The sequence below is a fragment of the Chiloscyllium plagiosum genome, unplaced genomic scaffold (assembly GCF_037043375.1).
Source record: "Chiloscyllium plagiosum isolate Xiang-an unplaced genomic scaffold, Cpla_swu_hap1 HiC_scaffold_2, whole genome shotgun sequence".
Lineage (NCBI taxonomy): Eukaryota > Metazoa > Chordata > Chondrichthyes > Orectolobiformes > Hemiscylliidae > Chiloscyllium > Chiloscyllium plagiosum.
Window position 1 is genome coordinate 128,695,199 of NW_028270140.1, and position 14,351 is coordinate 128,709,549.

General features: G+C 41.6%; 1 protein-coding gene across 2 annotated transcripts in view; it reads left to right on the forward strand.

Moving 5' to 3' along the window:
* Window positions 1–14,351, forward strand: part of LOC122556135 (ufm1-specific protease 2-like) — a 64,924-nt gene that overhangs the window by 17,519 nt on the left and 33,054 nt on the right. For both annotated transcript variants that reach the window (XM_087973427.1, XM_087973421.1), the window contains exon 3: window positions 2,723–2,906. In XM_087973427.1, the coding sequence (XP_087829553.1) occupies window positions 2,723–2,906 (184 nt within the window). The remainder of the gene's footprint in view (window positions 1–2,722; window positions 2,907–14,351) is intronic.

The following is a 14,351-nucleotide window of genomic DNA, read 5'->3' on the forward strand; positions in this document are numbered from 1 at the left end:
CTTCCTGCTTTGTTCAGATGTTTATTATACAATTATTCATATCTAATCTGGACAGAGCCTTTGACTATACATATCACCATACTGTTTTGCATCAAATGATCTTATGTTAGTGTGGTGACAATGGGTGATTAAGTATCACAAATCATGTCATTGCTCTTCCTACCCTTTCCTATTTCCATTGGTTTCAGTAAACAACTTTCCTTCTGTTCTGATGAAAGATGATCAACCTGATACAATAACTGAGGAATTTTTACCTTCGTTGTGGTGGGAGGAAGGGCACATAATGGAGTAAGGCGAAAGTGAGGACTGCAGATGCTGGAGATTCGAGCAGAGAGTGCGGTGCTGGAAGAGCACAGCAGGTCAGGCAACATCCGAAGAGCGGGAAAATCGACCTTTCAATATGAATAGGAAGGGTTTGGAGGGATATGGGCCGGGTGCTGGAAGGTGGGACTAGATTGGGTTGGGACAAGTTGGACCAAAGGGTCTGTTTCCATGCTGTACATCTCTGACTCTATCAGGAAGTTGACAATGATAGGATACCTGGCCCCTTCCTAATATCTCAGAAACCAACTTTCAGGCAAGATGATTTATGGATGATTTCTGGACATAATACCCTCCAGTCCTGGTCAAATCCTTATAAATCTTTTCTGCACCTTTTCTAAATTAATAATATTCTTCCTATAGCAGGGCAAACAGATCTGTATGCAGTACTCCAAAAGTGGCCTCATCAATGTCCTGTAGAGCAGCAGCATAATGTCCCAACTCCTATAGTCAGTGTTGTGATGAATGAAGGCAAGCATGCCAAACAACTGTTTCATCACCTTGTCTACCTGTGATGCCACTTTCAAAGAACTATGTACCTGAGGTGCTTCTTAAAACCTAGCTCTCTGAAAGGCATTTGCAAGTCTGGTGTAAAATCTCCTAATGTTGTTTGTCAAATTGTATTTTATAATGCTCTTAAAGGGCCTGGGGATATCTTAGTGCTTTAAAGTCAGTTGTTGATTTTGTTTTATTTCTTGTGCATTGATATCTGTGCTGGAAATGTGTTGCTGGAAAAGCGCAGCAGGTCAGGCAGCATCCAGGGAACAGGAGAATCGACGTTTCGGGCATAAGCCCTTCTTCAGGAATGAGAAAAGTTTGTCCAGCAGGCTAAGATAAAAGGTAAAAAGTGAGGTCTGCAGATGCTGGAGATCAGCGATGGAAATGTGTTGCTGGAAAAGCGCAGCAGGTCAGGCAGCATCTAGGGAACAGGAGAATCGACGTTTCGGGCATTAGCCCTTCTTCAGGGCTATTGCATCCTCTATTGCATCATCTATTGCATCCTCTGCACCCGATGTGGCCTCCTCTATATTGGGGAGACAGGCCGGCTACTTGCGGAGCGTTTCAGAGAACACCTCTGGGACACCCGGACCAACCAACCCAACCACCCTGTAGCTCAACATTTCAATTCCCCCTCCCACTCCACCAAGGATATGCAGGTCTTTGGACTCCTCCATCGTCAGACCACAACAAAACGACGGTTGGAGGAAGAACGCCTCATCTTCCGCCTAGGAACCCTCCAACCACAAGGGATGAACTCGGATTTCACCAGTTTCCTCATTTCCCCTCCCCCCACCCTGTCTCAGTCAAATCCATCGAATTCAGCACCGCCTTCCTAACCTGCAATCTTCTTCCCGACCTCTCCGCCCCCACCCCAGTCTGACCTATCACCCTCACCTTGACCTCTTTCCACCTATCACATTTCCGACGCCCCTCCCCCAAGTCCCTCCTCCCTACCTTTTATCTTAGCCTGCTGGACAAACTTTCCTCATTCCTGAAGAAGGGCTTATGCCCGAAACGTGAATTCTCCTGTTCCCTGGATGCTGCCTGACCTGCTGCGCTTTTCCAGCAACACATTTCCAGCTCTGATCTCCAGCATCTGCAGACCTCACTTTCTCCTCATTGATATCTGTGACCATCTAGTTGAACATTTATTGCCCATCGCTAATTGCTCTGGAGAAGAAGATAATAACTCCTTTCTTGAACCACTTCAATCCTTGAGGTGTCGGGACATCTTCATGTTGTGATACTGCTGTTTTAATACTGCAAGAGTGAAATAACAGTTATATAGTTCCAAGTTAGGATGGTGTGTAGTTTGTAAGGAAACTTGGAGGTGGTGGTGTTCCCATGCATTTGCTGTCCTTTTTCTTCGGGATTGTTAAGGTTGAGTTAGGATGGTACTGTTGAGCCATGCATCTTGTAGATGGTGAATGATTTGGTCAATGTGCAGCATCAATGAAGGGAGTGAAATTGGAGATGATGGATAGGTTGCCAATCAAACTAGCTTTTTTTGATCTATATAGTGTCAAACTTAGTGAGTGTCATTTGGAGCTACATTCATTCAAACAAATGAAGAGTATTTCCTCGCACACCTGGCTTGTGCTTTATAGATGGTGGACAGGCATGGACAGGTGAGTTTACAAGCCTCTGACCTGCTTTTGTAGCCACAGTGTTTGTATTGTTGATTCACTTCAGTTTTTGATCCATGCTAAGCCTCAAGATGTTAACAGTGGAGGATTCAGCAATTGTAATGACCCTGAATGTCAGGGGGCAATGGTTCAATTCTCTCTCATCGAGGATAGTTATTGTCTGACGCTTGTGTGCCATAGAACTGTTATGCAATTTATAAATATGAGTATTGACATCTACAGAACTTGTAACATTGTTTCTTTTTTGATATCAGAGATCGGAATTAAAGAAGGCTTGTCAGAAGCCATAAAGAATTTGATTGCGAAAGTGAATTCACAGTCTTTCGTCTTATTTGGTTGGGAGAGTTCTCTATATGTCTGGCCAAAATCCCATTTGAACACTTTGCCTACAGAACTGCAAGAGGACAGCACCTGCAAAAGCATCTTAAAACTTGTGCCGTAAGTAGCAGAGTGGAATGTATGTTTTGGGGGTGGACATGAGATTTTGAGTTAGACTTATGGCGTTAATGTTAAACTTCTGAATATCCATTTTGTTTCCTGGTATAGATTTGATCCTTTGAAGTTTTGATTGTGTCTGGAGACTCTTTGAGCCATGTAACTTTAGCAGTAAAATAGAACCCTTCTGATGAAGGGTGACTGGACCCAAAATGTGAACTCTGCTTTCCCTCCACAGATATTGCCAGACCTGCTGAGTTTTCCAGCAATTTCTGATTTTAATTCTAATTTCCAGCATCTGCAGTACTTTTTTGTTTGAACAGTACAATAAAATTGTCTGCAGTTATGCCCCAGGGTGGGCTAGAAGTAAGCATAATTTGATATGTTAAATTGCAAGTCTCAAACAAAGACAGCATCACCTTTATTGCTGCCCTCTCCAGTTCTGGCCTCTTGAGTGTTTCTGGTTTTCGTCTTTGGTGGGCCTGCACTTGGCTGCCTAGAAACTCTGAATTTTTCTTGCTCTAAAATGCTCTTTTTGTACTTCTATTTCTTCCTTTCTGGTCATGATTTGGAGATGCCAGTATTGGACTGGGGTGTACAAAGTTAAAAATCATACAACACCAGGTTATAGTCCAACAGGTTTAATTGGAAGCACACTAGCTTTTGGAGCGACGCTCCTTCATCAGGTGGTAGTGGAGGGCTCAATCCTAACACACGGAATTTATAGCAAAAATTTACAGTGTGATGTAACTGAAATTATACATTGAAAAATTGATTGTCTGTTAAGCCTTTCGTCTGTTAGAATACAGTGATAGTTTCACTTCTTGCATGTATAAATCACAAAGCCTTTTTTTAAAAAATGTTGCATTCTCGGGTTAGCTGTTAACAATGGGTGATAGCTAGACAATATGTTGAAGGTGTTGGCCCCCTGTGTTCTCTGCCTATGCCATGATGTTTAGATTGATTCTAATCTAAAAAGTGAGATAACGGAGTTTTACATAAATTCATGCAGTTTTTGACCAAAGTACAATGTAACCCTGCAGGGTAACATTGTACTTTGGTCAAAAACTGCAAGCATTCGTGTAGAACTCTGAGCTCAAAAACTGCATGAATTTATATAAAACTCCGTTATCTCACTTTTTAGATTAGAATCAATCTAAACATCATGGCATAGACAGAGAACACAGGGGGCCAACACCTTCAATATATTGTCTAGCTATCACCCATTGTTAACAGCTAACCCGAGAATGCAACATTTTTAAAAAAAGGTTTTGTGATTTACACATGAAAGAAGTGAAACTATCACTGTATTCTAACAGATGAAAGGCTTAACAATCAATTTTTCAATGTATAATTTCAGTTAAATCACACTGTAAATTTTTGCTATAAATTCCGTGTGTTAGGATTGAACCCTCCACTACCATCTGATGAAGGAGCGTCGCTCCGAAAGCTCGTGTGCTTCCAATTAAACCTGTTGGACTATAACCTGGTGTTGTGTGATTTTTAACTTCCTTTCTGGTGTTACTTTAAACCAACCTCCTTGACCAATATCTCCTTGGTGTCAAATTTGATAGTGGTCCTGTGAAATACCTTGTGTCTTTCACAGAGTAAACTATCACCATAAGAATGCAGGTTTCTGCAATGTGAATTTTTTTTGAGAATATATGTAGCTTTATGCCAAATAATACTATTGGCTCATTGAGTGACAGATTAATTAGGATTTGGAGTTTTGAATCAAAAGCCAAACTTTTGTAATTTGCAGATGTTATCAAATTGGGAGTACTAACGTTGCTTCTAATGAATTTTCGGAGAACATTAATGAAGTTGCAGAATGGTTAAATAATTAGCAAGTTAAGTTCAAGGCATATAAATGTGTGACACAGTAATATGATTAGAGAGGGAACTTCTTACAAAATGAGAAAATTCTGTCTGAGGTAGATAATGACTGGAATCTCGGAGTACAAATACATCAATCATTAAATGTGTGTAATGTGTTAGCAAAGCAAGTGATGCACAAGGTGCAAGTGGAGGAGGTGGGCTGAACCTGAGGTTTGTCCACACCAGTCAGCGTTCATTCTTTCTTTTCTCTTCTTTTTAGCTCTTTTTATTTTTTCTTCGTTTTCTTTTCTTTTTAAGTCTGGAAATCACTGGTGAAGGAGAAGGCCCCTGGCAGCAGCACCAGGGTGATCTGGACACCGTTCCACTCCAGCCGGGTTCTCCCGGTGATTGAGGAGCAGGTGCTGGGCTGACTCCACTGGCCCGGACTTGGAAGCTAGGCTGAGAATGCAGGTCCGCAGCTAGGAATGGGCGCCTAAAGGGGAAGTCGCAGTCTCAGTATGGTTTAATGGTCTTGTCCCAGCATATCTCATCCTGGTGTAAAGGATTTATTCCTGTGTGGAGGTCTTCTTCATCTTCTACATCCAGGTATTCCAGTGGCCTGGCAAGAGGTCTCGGCCAAGCATGACGGTCTTCTTTGGTGGAGGCTTCCAACCCAATATTCTAGAGGCGTGACGTGGCGGTCTTGTCCCGGCATGGTGTTCTCGTTCTGGAATGGCAGTCTTGTCCTAGCTACATTTACAGGGCCTTCCATTGTTCCTTACTCTGCTTTCCCCAAGCCCAGGAGCAGTTAACTGTGATGAACTTTTGTTTTAATTTTACTTTATTTTGTTTATTATATATGACTTTTGTCATTAATATAGGCATTATGGTTGGGAGACTTATAAAACTTTTCAATGTATTTTTTATGTAAAAGTACATGTGACAAATAAATTTCCATTCTATTCTATTCCATTCCATTCCATTCCGTTCTGATTTATTCTGTAAAATAGCAAAACAAGCCCCATCTTTTAAATCTAGAAGGGCAGAATAAAAAAGTAGAGAAGTTATGCTAAATCCACATAGGTCAAATCTTTTGAGTGCTACATGCAGTTCTGATTGTAGTATTGTTTAAAAAAAAATACATAGATGCACTGATGAGGGTGCTGACTGCCTGTGTCTCTTCTGTGGTATGTGCATACCTGAGTGCCCCTGAAGAGAGAGCACACAGTGTCCATTGATACGATTTAGGATTTTCACAACCTGTGGCTCCGGAGGGGTTAATTTTAAATTTAAGTTTGATACAATTTACAATACTGCTTTAAGAGGCTATCAGGTAGGTTAATATTTTACTTTGCTCAAAAGTAAATATCCAACCAAAGTTTACTATAATGGAATATTTCACCGTAGAACCCTGCAAGTTTCTGCTAGTTTGTATTGTTTTTCAGACACTGTGCCATGTCATTGAAAGACGAGCATTGGAAATACAGGGAATGGTGTAAGATTGTTTTATTTATGTGATATAAAAGCTACAGTTGTGAAAAAAACTGAGAGATTGTCCTCTCCAATCCAAATAAATTTTAAGCATGATAAGTCTCAAATACTTCCAAACTGAACAACCTCTCTGGCAATGGAAATTAGTTTGTACAATTATGGAGTCAAATAGCTTTAGATTTGAATTATTGTTGGAGATTTTGAAAAATTAAATATCATTTATTAGCTTTCTCTTTTTCTTATTGCTCTCTCTCGAAGCCTTTCTTTACCATTCATGATTTCACACTGTATCTGATTTGCTATTGGTTCGGACATTAACTTTTCATTCTGGTTGTTGAGGAACTGCTATTCAAGGTTGACAATAGACAATAGGTGCAGGAGTAGGCCATTCTGTCCTTCGAGCCTGCACCACCATTCAATATGATCATGGCTGATCATCCTTAATCAGTATCTTGTTCCTGCCTTATCTCCATAACCCTTGATTCCACTATCCTTGAGAGCTCTATCCAACTCTTTCTTTAAATGAATCCAGAGACTGGGCCTCCACAGCCCTCTGGGGAAGAGCATTCCACACAGCCACCACTCTCTGGGTGAAAAAGTTTCTCCTCATCTCTTGTCCTAAATGGTCTACCCTGTATTTTTAAGCTGTGTCCTCTGGTTTGGCACTCACCCATCAGCAGAAACATGTTTCCTGCCGCCAGAGTGTCCAAACCTTTAATAATCTTATATGTCTCAGTCAGATTCCCTCTCAGTCTTCTAAACTCAAGGGTATACAAGCCCAGTCGCTCAAGTCTTTCAGTGTAAGGTAGTCCCGCCATTTCAGGAATTGACCTCGTGAACTTACGCTGCACTCCCTCTATAGCCAGAATGTCTTTCCTCAAATTTGGAGTCCAGAACTGCACACAATACTCCAGGTGTGGTCTCACCCAGGGCCCTGTACAGCTGCAGAAGAACCTCTTTGCTTCTGTACTCAATCCCTCTTGTTATGAAGGCCAGCATGCTATTAGCCTTCTTCACTACCTGCTGTACCTGCATGCTTACCTTCATTGGCTGGTGTGCAAGAACACCCAGATCTCTCTGTACTGCCCCTTTACCTAAATTGATTCCATTTAGGTAGTAATCTGCCTTCCTGTTCTTGCCACCAAAGTGAATAACCATACATTTATCCACATTAAACTGCATCTGCCATGCATCTGACCACTCACCTAACTTTGTCCAGGTCACCCTGTAATCTCCTAACATCCTCATGACATTTCACCCTGCCACCCAGCTTAGTATCATCAGCAAATTTGCTAATGTTATTACTAATACCATCTTCTATATCATTAACGTATATTGTAAAAAGCTGCGGTCCTAGTACTGATCCCTGTGGTACCCCACTGGTCACTGCCTGCCATTCCGAAATGGAGCCGTTTATCACTATTCTTTGTTTCCTATCAGCCAACCAGCTTTAAACCCAAGTTAGTACTTTGCCCCCAATACCATGCGCCCTAATTTTGCTCACTAACCTCCCATGTGGGACTTTATCAAAAGCTTTCTGAAAGTCCAGGTACACCACATCTACTGGATCTCCCTTGTCCATCTTCAGAGTTACATCCTCAAAAAATTCCAGAAGATTAGTCAAGCAGGACTTTCCCTTCATAAATCCATGCTGACTCTGACCTATCATGTTACTACTATCCAGATGTGTCGTAATGTCATCTTTTATAATAGACTCCAGCATATTTCCCACCACTAAGTTCAGACTAACTGGTCTACAATTTTCTGCTTTCTCTCTCCCACTTTTCTTAAAAAGTGGTATAACATTAGCCACCCTCCAATCCCAAATCTATCGAACTCTGAAAAATAATCACCAACGCATCCACGATTTCTCGAGCCACCTCCTTCAGTACCCTGGGATGTAGACCATCAGGCCCCGGGGACTTATCAACCTTCAGACCTAACAGTCTCTCCAACACCAATTCCTGGCAAATATAAATTCCCTTAAGTTCAGGTTGAGATAGACCTATTTTCAATCAGTAAGAAAATTAAGGACTATGTGGAAAAGGCAGGAAAGTGAGTTGATTATTGGATCAGCCATAATCTCATTGAATGGTGGGAGTATATTCGGTGGGCTGAATGGCCCCGTCTGCACCTATGTCTTGTTTTGTCTTACCTATTCACTAAGTTCTGGCTAATCCAAGATGGAGGATGGGAAAAATTTCTGGCTGTAACAGGCTGCTCCCTTTTTGAGTTGTTTTAGGTGTTGAAGGTGATTTCCTCAAAATCCAGAAGCAGCAATTTTTTTTATATGCTGTCGCATTGTTTTGGAACTTTGGAGAAAAAAAGTCAAAACAACGGCACTTTTAAAAGGGAGAGGAACAGACATGGTCAGGTCAGTGCAGGAGAGTGAGAAAGAAACCTACACTGCTAACTGACACAGCAGTGAACCTGCGCAGTTACTGTCTTTGCTGTTGAATTCATGTATCGCTAGACATCAGAGTGCGTCTAGGAAAAGGAACAAACAGTGAAATTCATAACTGACCTTGGAGGAACCTGTTTTGGAGAGGTCACAGCACAGATAAGTGAATAGTTTTAAGTATAGCCTTGCTGTAAATTTACAATAGTGAACAGAGTGGTTCTTTCTTGATTTATATGTTTTATTGAGATATGTCTCTTGATTAAATTTAAAAATATAAGCCATAAGTATTAAGTTAGCCTAGAGCAGTGTTTTGTAGAGGAATAAAATGGTACTATTTTCTGGGTCTGTGGATTGTAAGAAGCAAAAATGGACCTTTATAGAGTGATATGCTCTTCTTGTCGGATGTGGGAGTTTAGGGAGAATTTATGTTACTGAGGATCATATCTGCAATAAATCCCGTTGGTTGCAAATCGTATCAGATTGAATGGATCGGTTGGAGCGACAGTTAGAAGCAATGAGGAATTTACAAGAGCAAGGGGGTGTGATTGTTGGCAGTTATAGGAAGGGAGAAAAGTTGCAGATACAGTCACATAGATGGGTTAATTCCAGGAAAGATAAGAGGTAGTTAAGTAGTGCAGGAGTCTTCTGTGGCTATCCCCAACAAGTATGCTGTTTTGGAAAATGTAAGGGGTGATGGATTCTCAGGGGAATGTAACATGGACAGCCAAGTTTCCGGTATCGAGACTAGCTCTAATGCAATTAAGGGTACGTCAGGTTCCATGAGATCGATTTATGTTAGGGGAGTCTCTAGTCCCAGGCACAGAATGACGTTTCTGTGCAAGCAGCGAAAAATCAGAATGGTGTGTTCCTTCCCAGGTGCCAGGATCAAGAATGTCTCAGAGAGGAAAGAAAATGTTCTCAAGGGGGTGAGTACCCAGCAGGAGGTCATTGTACACATTGGAACCAACAACATAGGAAGGGAAAAGGATGGGATTCTGAAGGGAGAATATAGAGGGTTTAGCAGGAATTTAAAAAAGAGGTCCTCGAGAGTATTAATGTTTGGATTACTCCCGGTGCTACAAGTTAATGAGGGTAGAAATAGGAGGATCAAGCAGATGAATGTATAGCTGAGGAGCTGGTGTATCGGAGAAAGGTTCACATTTTTGGATCATTGGAATCTCTTCTGGGGGAGAAATGACCTGTATAAGAAGAACAGATTGCACCTGAAATAAAAGGGGACTAATATACTGGCAGGGAGATTTGATAGAGCTGCTTGAGAGGAGTTAAACTGGTAAGGTGGGGTTTGGGACCCAGGGAGCTGGTGAGGAAAGAAATCAATCGGAGACTGGTACAGTTGAGAAAAGAAGTGAGTCAAACAGTCAGGGCAGGCAGGGACAAAGCAGAGAACAAATTAGGACTGATAAATTAAACTGCATTTATTTCAATGCAAGAGGCCTAACAGGGAAGGCAGATGAACCCAGGACATGGTTAGGAACATCGGACTGGGATATCCTAGCAATTACAGAAACGTGGCTCAGGGATGGACAGGACTGGCAGCTTAATATTCCAGGATACAAATACTGCAGGAAAGACAGAAATGGAGGCAAGAGAGGAGGGGTAATGGCGTTTTTGATCAGGGATAGTATTACACCTGTACTGAAGGAGGGTATTCCTGGAAATACATCCAGGGAAGTTATTTGGGTGGAACTGAGAAATAAGAAAGGGATAATCACCTTATTGGGATTGTACAATAGACCCCTAATAGTCAGCAGGAAATTGAGAAACAAATTTGTAAGGAGATCTCAGTTATCTGTAAGAACAATAGGGTGGTTATGGTAGGGAATTTTAACTTTCTAAACATAGACTAGGACTGCCATAGTGTTAAGAGTTTAGATGGAAAAGAATTTGTTAAGTGTGTACAAGAAAATATTCTGATTCAGTATGTAGATATACCTACTAGAGAATATGCAAAACTTGACCTACTCTTGGGAAATAAGGCAGGGCAGGTGACTGAGGTGTCAGTGGGGGAGCACTTTGGGGCCAGCGACCATAATTCTATTAGATCTAAAATAATGATGGAAAAGGATAGACCGGATCTAAAAGTTGAAGTTCTAAACTGGAGGAAGGCAAATTTTGACAGTACTGGGCAAGAACTTTCAAAAGCTGATTGGGAGGCAGATGTTCGCAGATAGAGGGATGGCTGGAAAATGAGAAGCTTTCAGAAATGAGATAACGATAGTCCAGAGATAGTATATTCCTGATAGGGTGAAAGAAAATGCTGGAGATAGGGGAGATACTAAACGAATATTTTGCATCAGTGTTTACTGAGAAGAAGGACATGGAAGATATAGAATGTAGGGAAATAGATGGTGACATCTTGAAAAATGTCCATATTTCAGTGGATGAAGTGCAGGATGTCTTGAAAGCCATAAAAGTGGATATAGCCCCAGGACCTGATCAGATGTACCCTAGAACTCTGTGGCAAGCTAGGGAAGTGATTGCTGGGCCCCTTGCTGAGACATTTGTATCATCGATAGTTACAGGTAGTCATCGAAAGACTGGGGGTTGGCTAACGTGGTGCCACTGTTTAAGAAAGATGGTCAGGACAATCAGGGAACAATAGACCTGATGTCGGTGGTGGGCAAGTTGTTGGAGGGAATCCTGAGGGACAGGATTTACATATATTTGGAAAGGCAAGGACTGATTAGGGATAGTCACCACTCTTTGTGCATGGGAAATCATGTATCACAAATTTGATTGAGTGTTTTGAAGAAGTAACAGAGGATTGATCAGGGCAGAGCAGTAGACGTGATCCGAATGGACTTTAGTAAGGCGTTCGTCAAGGTTCCCCATGGGAGACTGGTCAGCAAGGTTAGATCTCATGGAAGATGGAAATGTGTTGCTGGAAAAGCGCAGCAGGTCAGGCAGCATCTAGGGAACAGGAGAATCGACGTTTCGGGCATTAGCCCTCTTTTCCAGCAACACATTTCCATCTCTGATCTCCAGCATCTGCAGACCTCACTTTCTCCTCATAGATCTCATGGAATACAGGGAGAACTAGCCATTTGGATACAAAACTGGCTTGAAGGTAGAAGACAGAGTGGTGGTGGAGGGTCGTTTTTCACACTGGAGGATTTGAGCTAGAGGGAGAGGTTGAATAAACTGGGGCTGTTTTCCCTGGAGTGTCGGAGACTGAGAGATGATCTTCTAGAGGTTTATAAAATAATGAGGGGCATGGATATGCTAAATAGACAAAGAATTTCCCTGGATTGGGAGACACCAGACTAGAGGGCATAGGTTAAGGGTGAGAGGGGAAAGTTATAAAAGAGACCTAAGGGGCCCCCTTTTCACGCAGAGGGTGGTATGTGTATGGAATGAGCTGCCAGAGGAAGTGGTGGAGGCTGGTACTATTGCAACATTTAAAAGGCATCTGGATGGGTATTTGAATAGAAGGGTTTGGAGGGATATGGGCCGGGTGCTAGCAGGTGGGACTAGTTTGGGTTGGGATATCTGGTTGGCATGGACGAGTTGGACCGAAGGGTTTGTTTCCGTGCTGTACATCTCTGACTCTAAGATCCCAGTTCCCTATTCGAGGATGTGGTGCTATTGACCATTGCAAATTTGGCCTCCTTTTCTGAGAAGCATGTAGCTGGCTATGGACGGAGTGCAACAGAAGTTTACCAGGTTGATTCTTCTGATGGAAAGACTGACATACAGAGAGACTGGATCGGTTAGGACTATATTGACTGAAGTTTAGAAGAATGAAGGGGTAATTTCATTGAAACCTGTAAATTCTAATAGAACTAGGCAGGGTAAAAGCAATGACATTTCCAATAACCGATGAATCCAGATCCAGGGATCATAGTCTAAGGATATCGAGTAGATTGATTGGTTGATATATTGTCATTTGTATTTAAGGAAAAAAATGCAGTGAAAAGCTTCAACTCTCGCCACACTCTGGCGCCATTTTGAGTAACATAGAAGTAAAAATAAGTCATTTAGGAGTGAGAGGAAGAGACGTTTCTTCACCAACACAGTGTTGAACCTGTAGAACTGGAGGTTATACTAAAATCCTGGTTCTGTAGAAGCCTGACCTCATCTGTTCATGCTGCTTCTATTGTTCCATCTTCAATAATGAAATCCACATGGCCTCATAAGCTGTTTAATTCATTGTCTTGGAACAGACCACTCTCTATCTCTGTCTCAATCTCTCTTCATTACATCAAAGGACAAAATAAATGTCTTAAAGCATGGTATCATCACACACTAATCTTTGCTGCAATTTGTTTCTTTAATTTGATGCGATCCTTAACTTCACTATTAAACCATTGTATGGCTATCCCCTTCCTAGAATCTTCCTTCCTCTCTGGAATATGTCTTTGGTGTGAGCCATGAACTATTTTCTTAAATGTCTCCATTGTTCATCAACCATCTTTACTGCTAATTTCCTTGTCCACTCTGACCAGCTCTGGTTTTATTCCTTTGCAATTATGCTCATTTAAGTTGAGCAGTTATTTCCGATGCAGATCTCTGTTCAAGCTGAATTCTATCATGTTATGGTTACTGTTTCCTAAAGGATCTTTTACACTGAAATTATTTATTAAACCTTCTTCATTACACCTGATTCAAAATTCCCTGATCCCTGGTTGAATCCACAACATATTGATCCAGGAAACTTCCCTGAATATATTTTATGTGTTCTCCCTTTTACTTGAAAGACTAGAAATATTCAATAGTCCAACTCACCAATCAGTTTAATCCCCTGCACATGCCTTTTATCCTCTCCTACTTACCTCCCGCTTTGCAGAGATTACTACTTATAGCAAACCCTCGTTAAAGTACCTCTGTCATCCTATGCACCTCTGTTCCCCTTTGTACTTCTGTTGCACTTTCTGTCAAATTTCCACTTTGCATTAAATTTTCAACTGTAGGCAGTAGCTCACTTGGCCTCTCTCTCTCTCTCTCTCTCTCTCTCTGTCTCTGTCTCTGTCTCTGTCTCTTTCTCTCTCTCACTCACACTCTCTCTCTCTCTCTCTGGGTGTGTGTCAAGGACCCACACTGCTGCAGTCCCTCAATGATTGCTCCTCCTTTTATTCTTTTGTTGCTCATCCTTAATTACTTTGAGAATGTGATCCCGAGTCTCCTATTTGAACTGTACACTCCATATGACACCGATACACCTACAGATACCAAATGTTTAGTCGTTTTCTTTCTCTTCTCTGATGTTTCTGTAGTGATTGATACAGTTGAGTGGCTTGCCACACCATTCAGGGAGCAGACATTAATCACCCATTTTGCTGTGAGTCTGAAGTCCCATTTAGGCTAGATGAGGTAAGGGTGACAGAAACCTTCAATAAAGAACATATATGAACTGGGCAAGTTGTTATGGCAATTGATATTTTCATGACACCATTACTGAGACTAGCTTTCAATTCCATACATTTATTAACTAATTGAATTTAAAATTGTGATGTGATTTGAAACTCCTGGCCATGGCTAATGTCCTGAGGATCTGATGGTACAGTCAAGGTTAGGTTCAGCAATCGTGTTACAGGTTGTGATAGGATACTATTCTGCTGCAGATTCTCCACAATGACTCATGGATATTCAGTTTTGTGATGCAACACATATGCTAAATCTTGTTGAGACAGGTGGAAGCAGCACAATACGATGGCGTGAGTATGGACTGAAATCCGAATTTTGTTTCTCTAAAGTGGTCACACTTATCAATGTTTTCA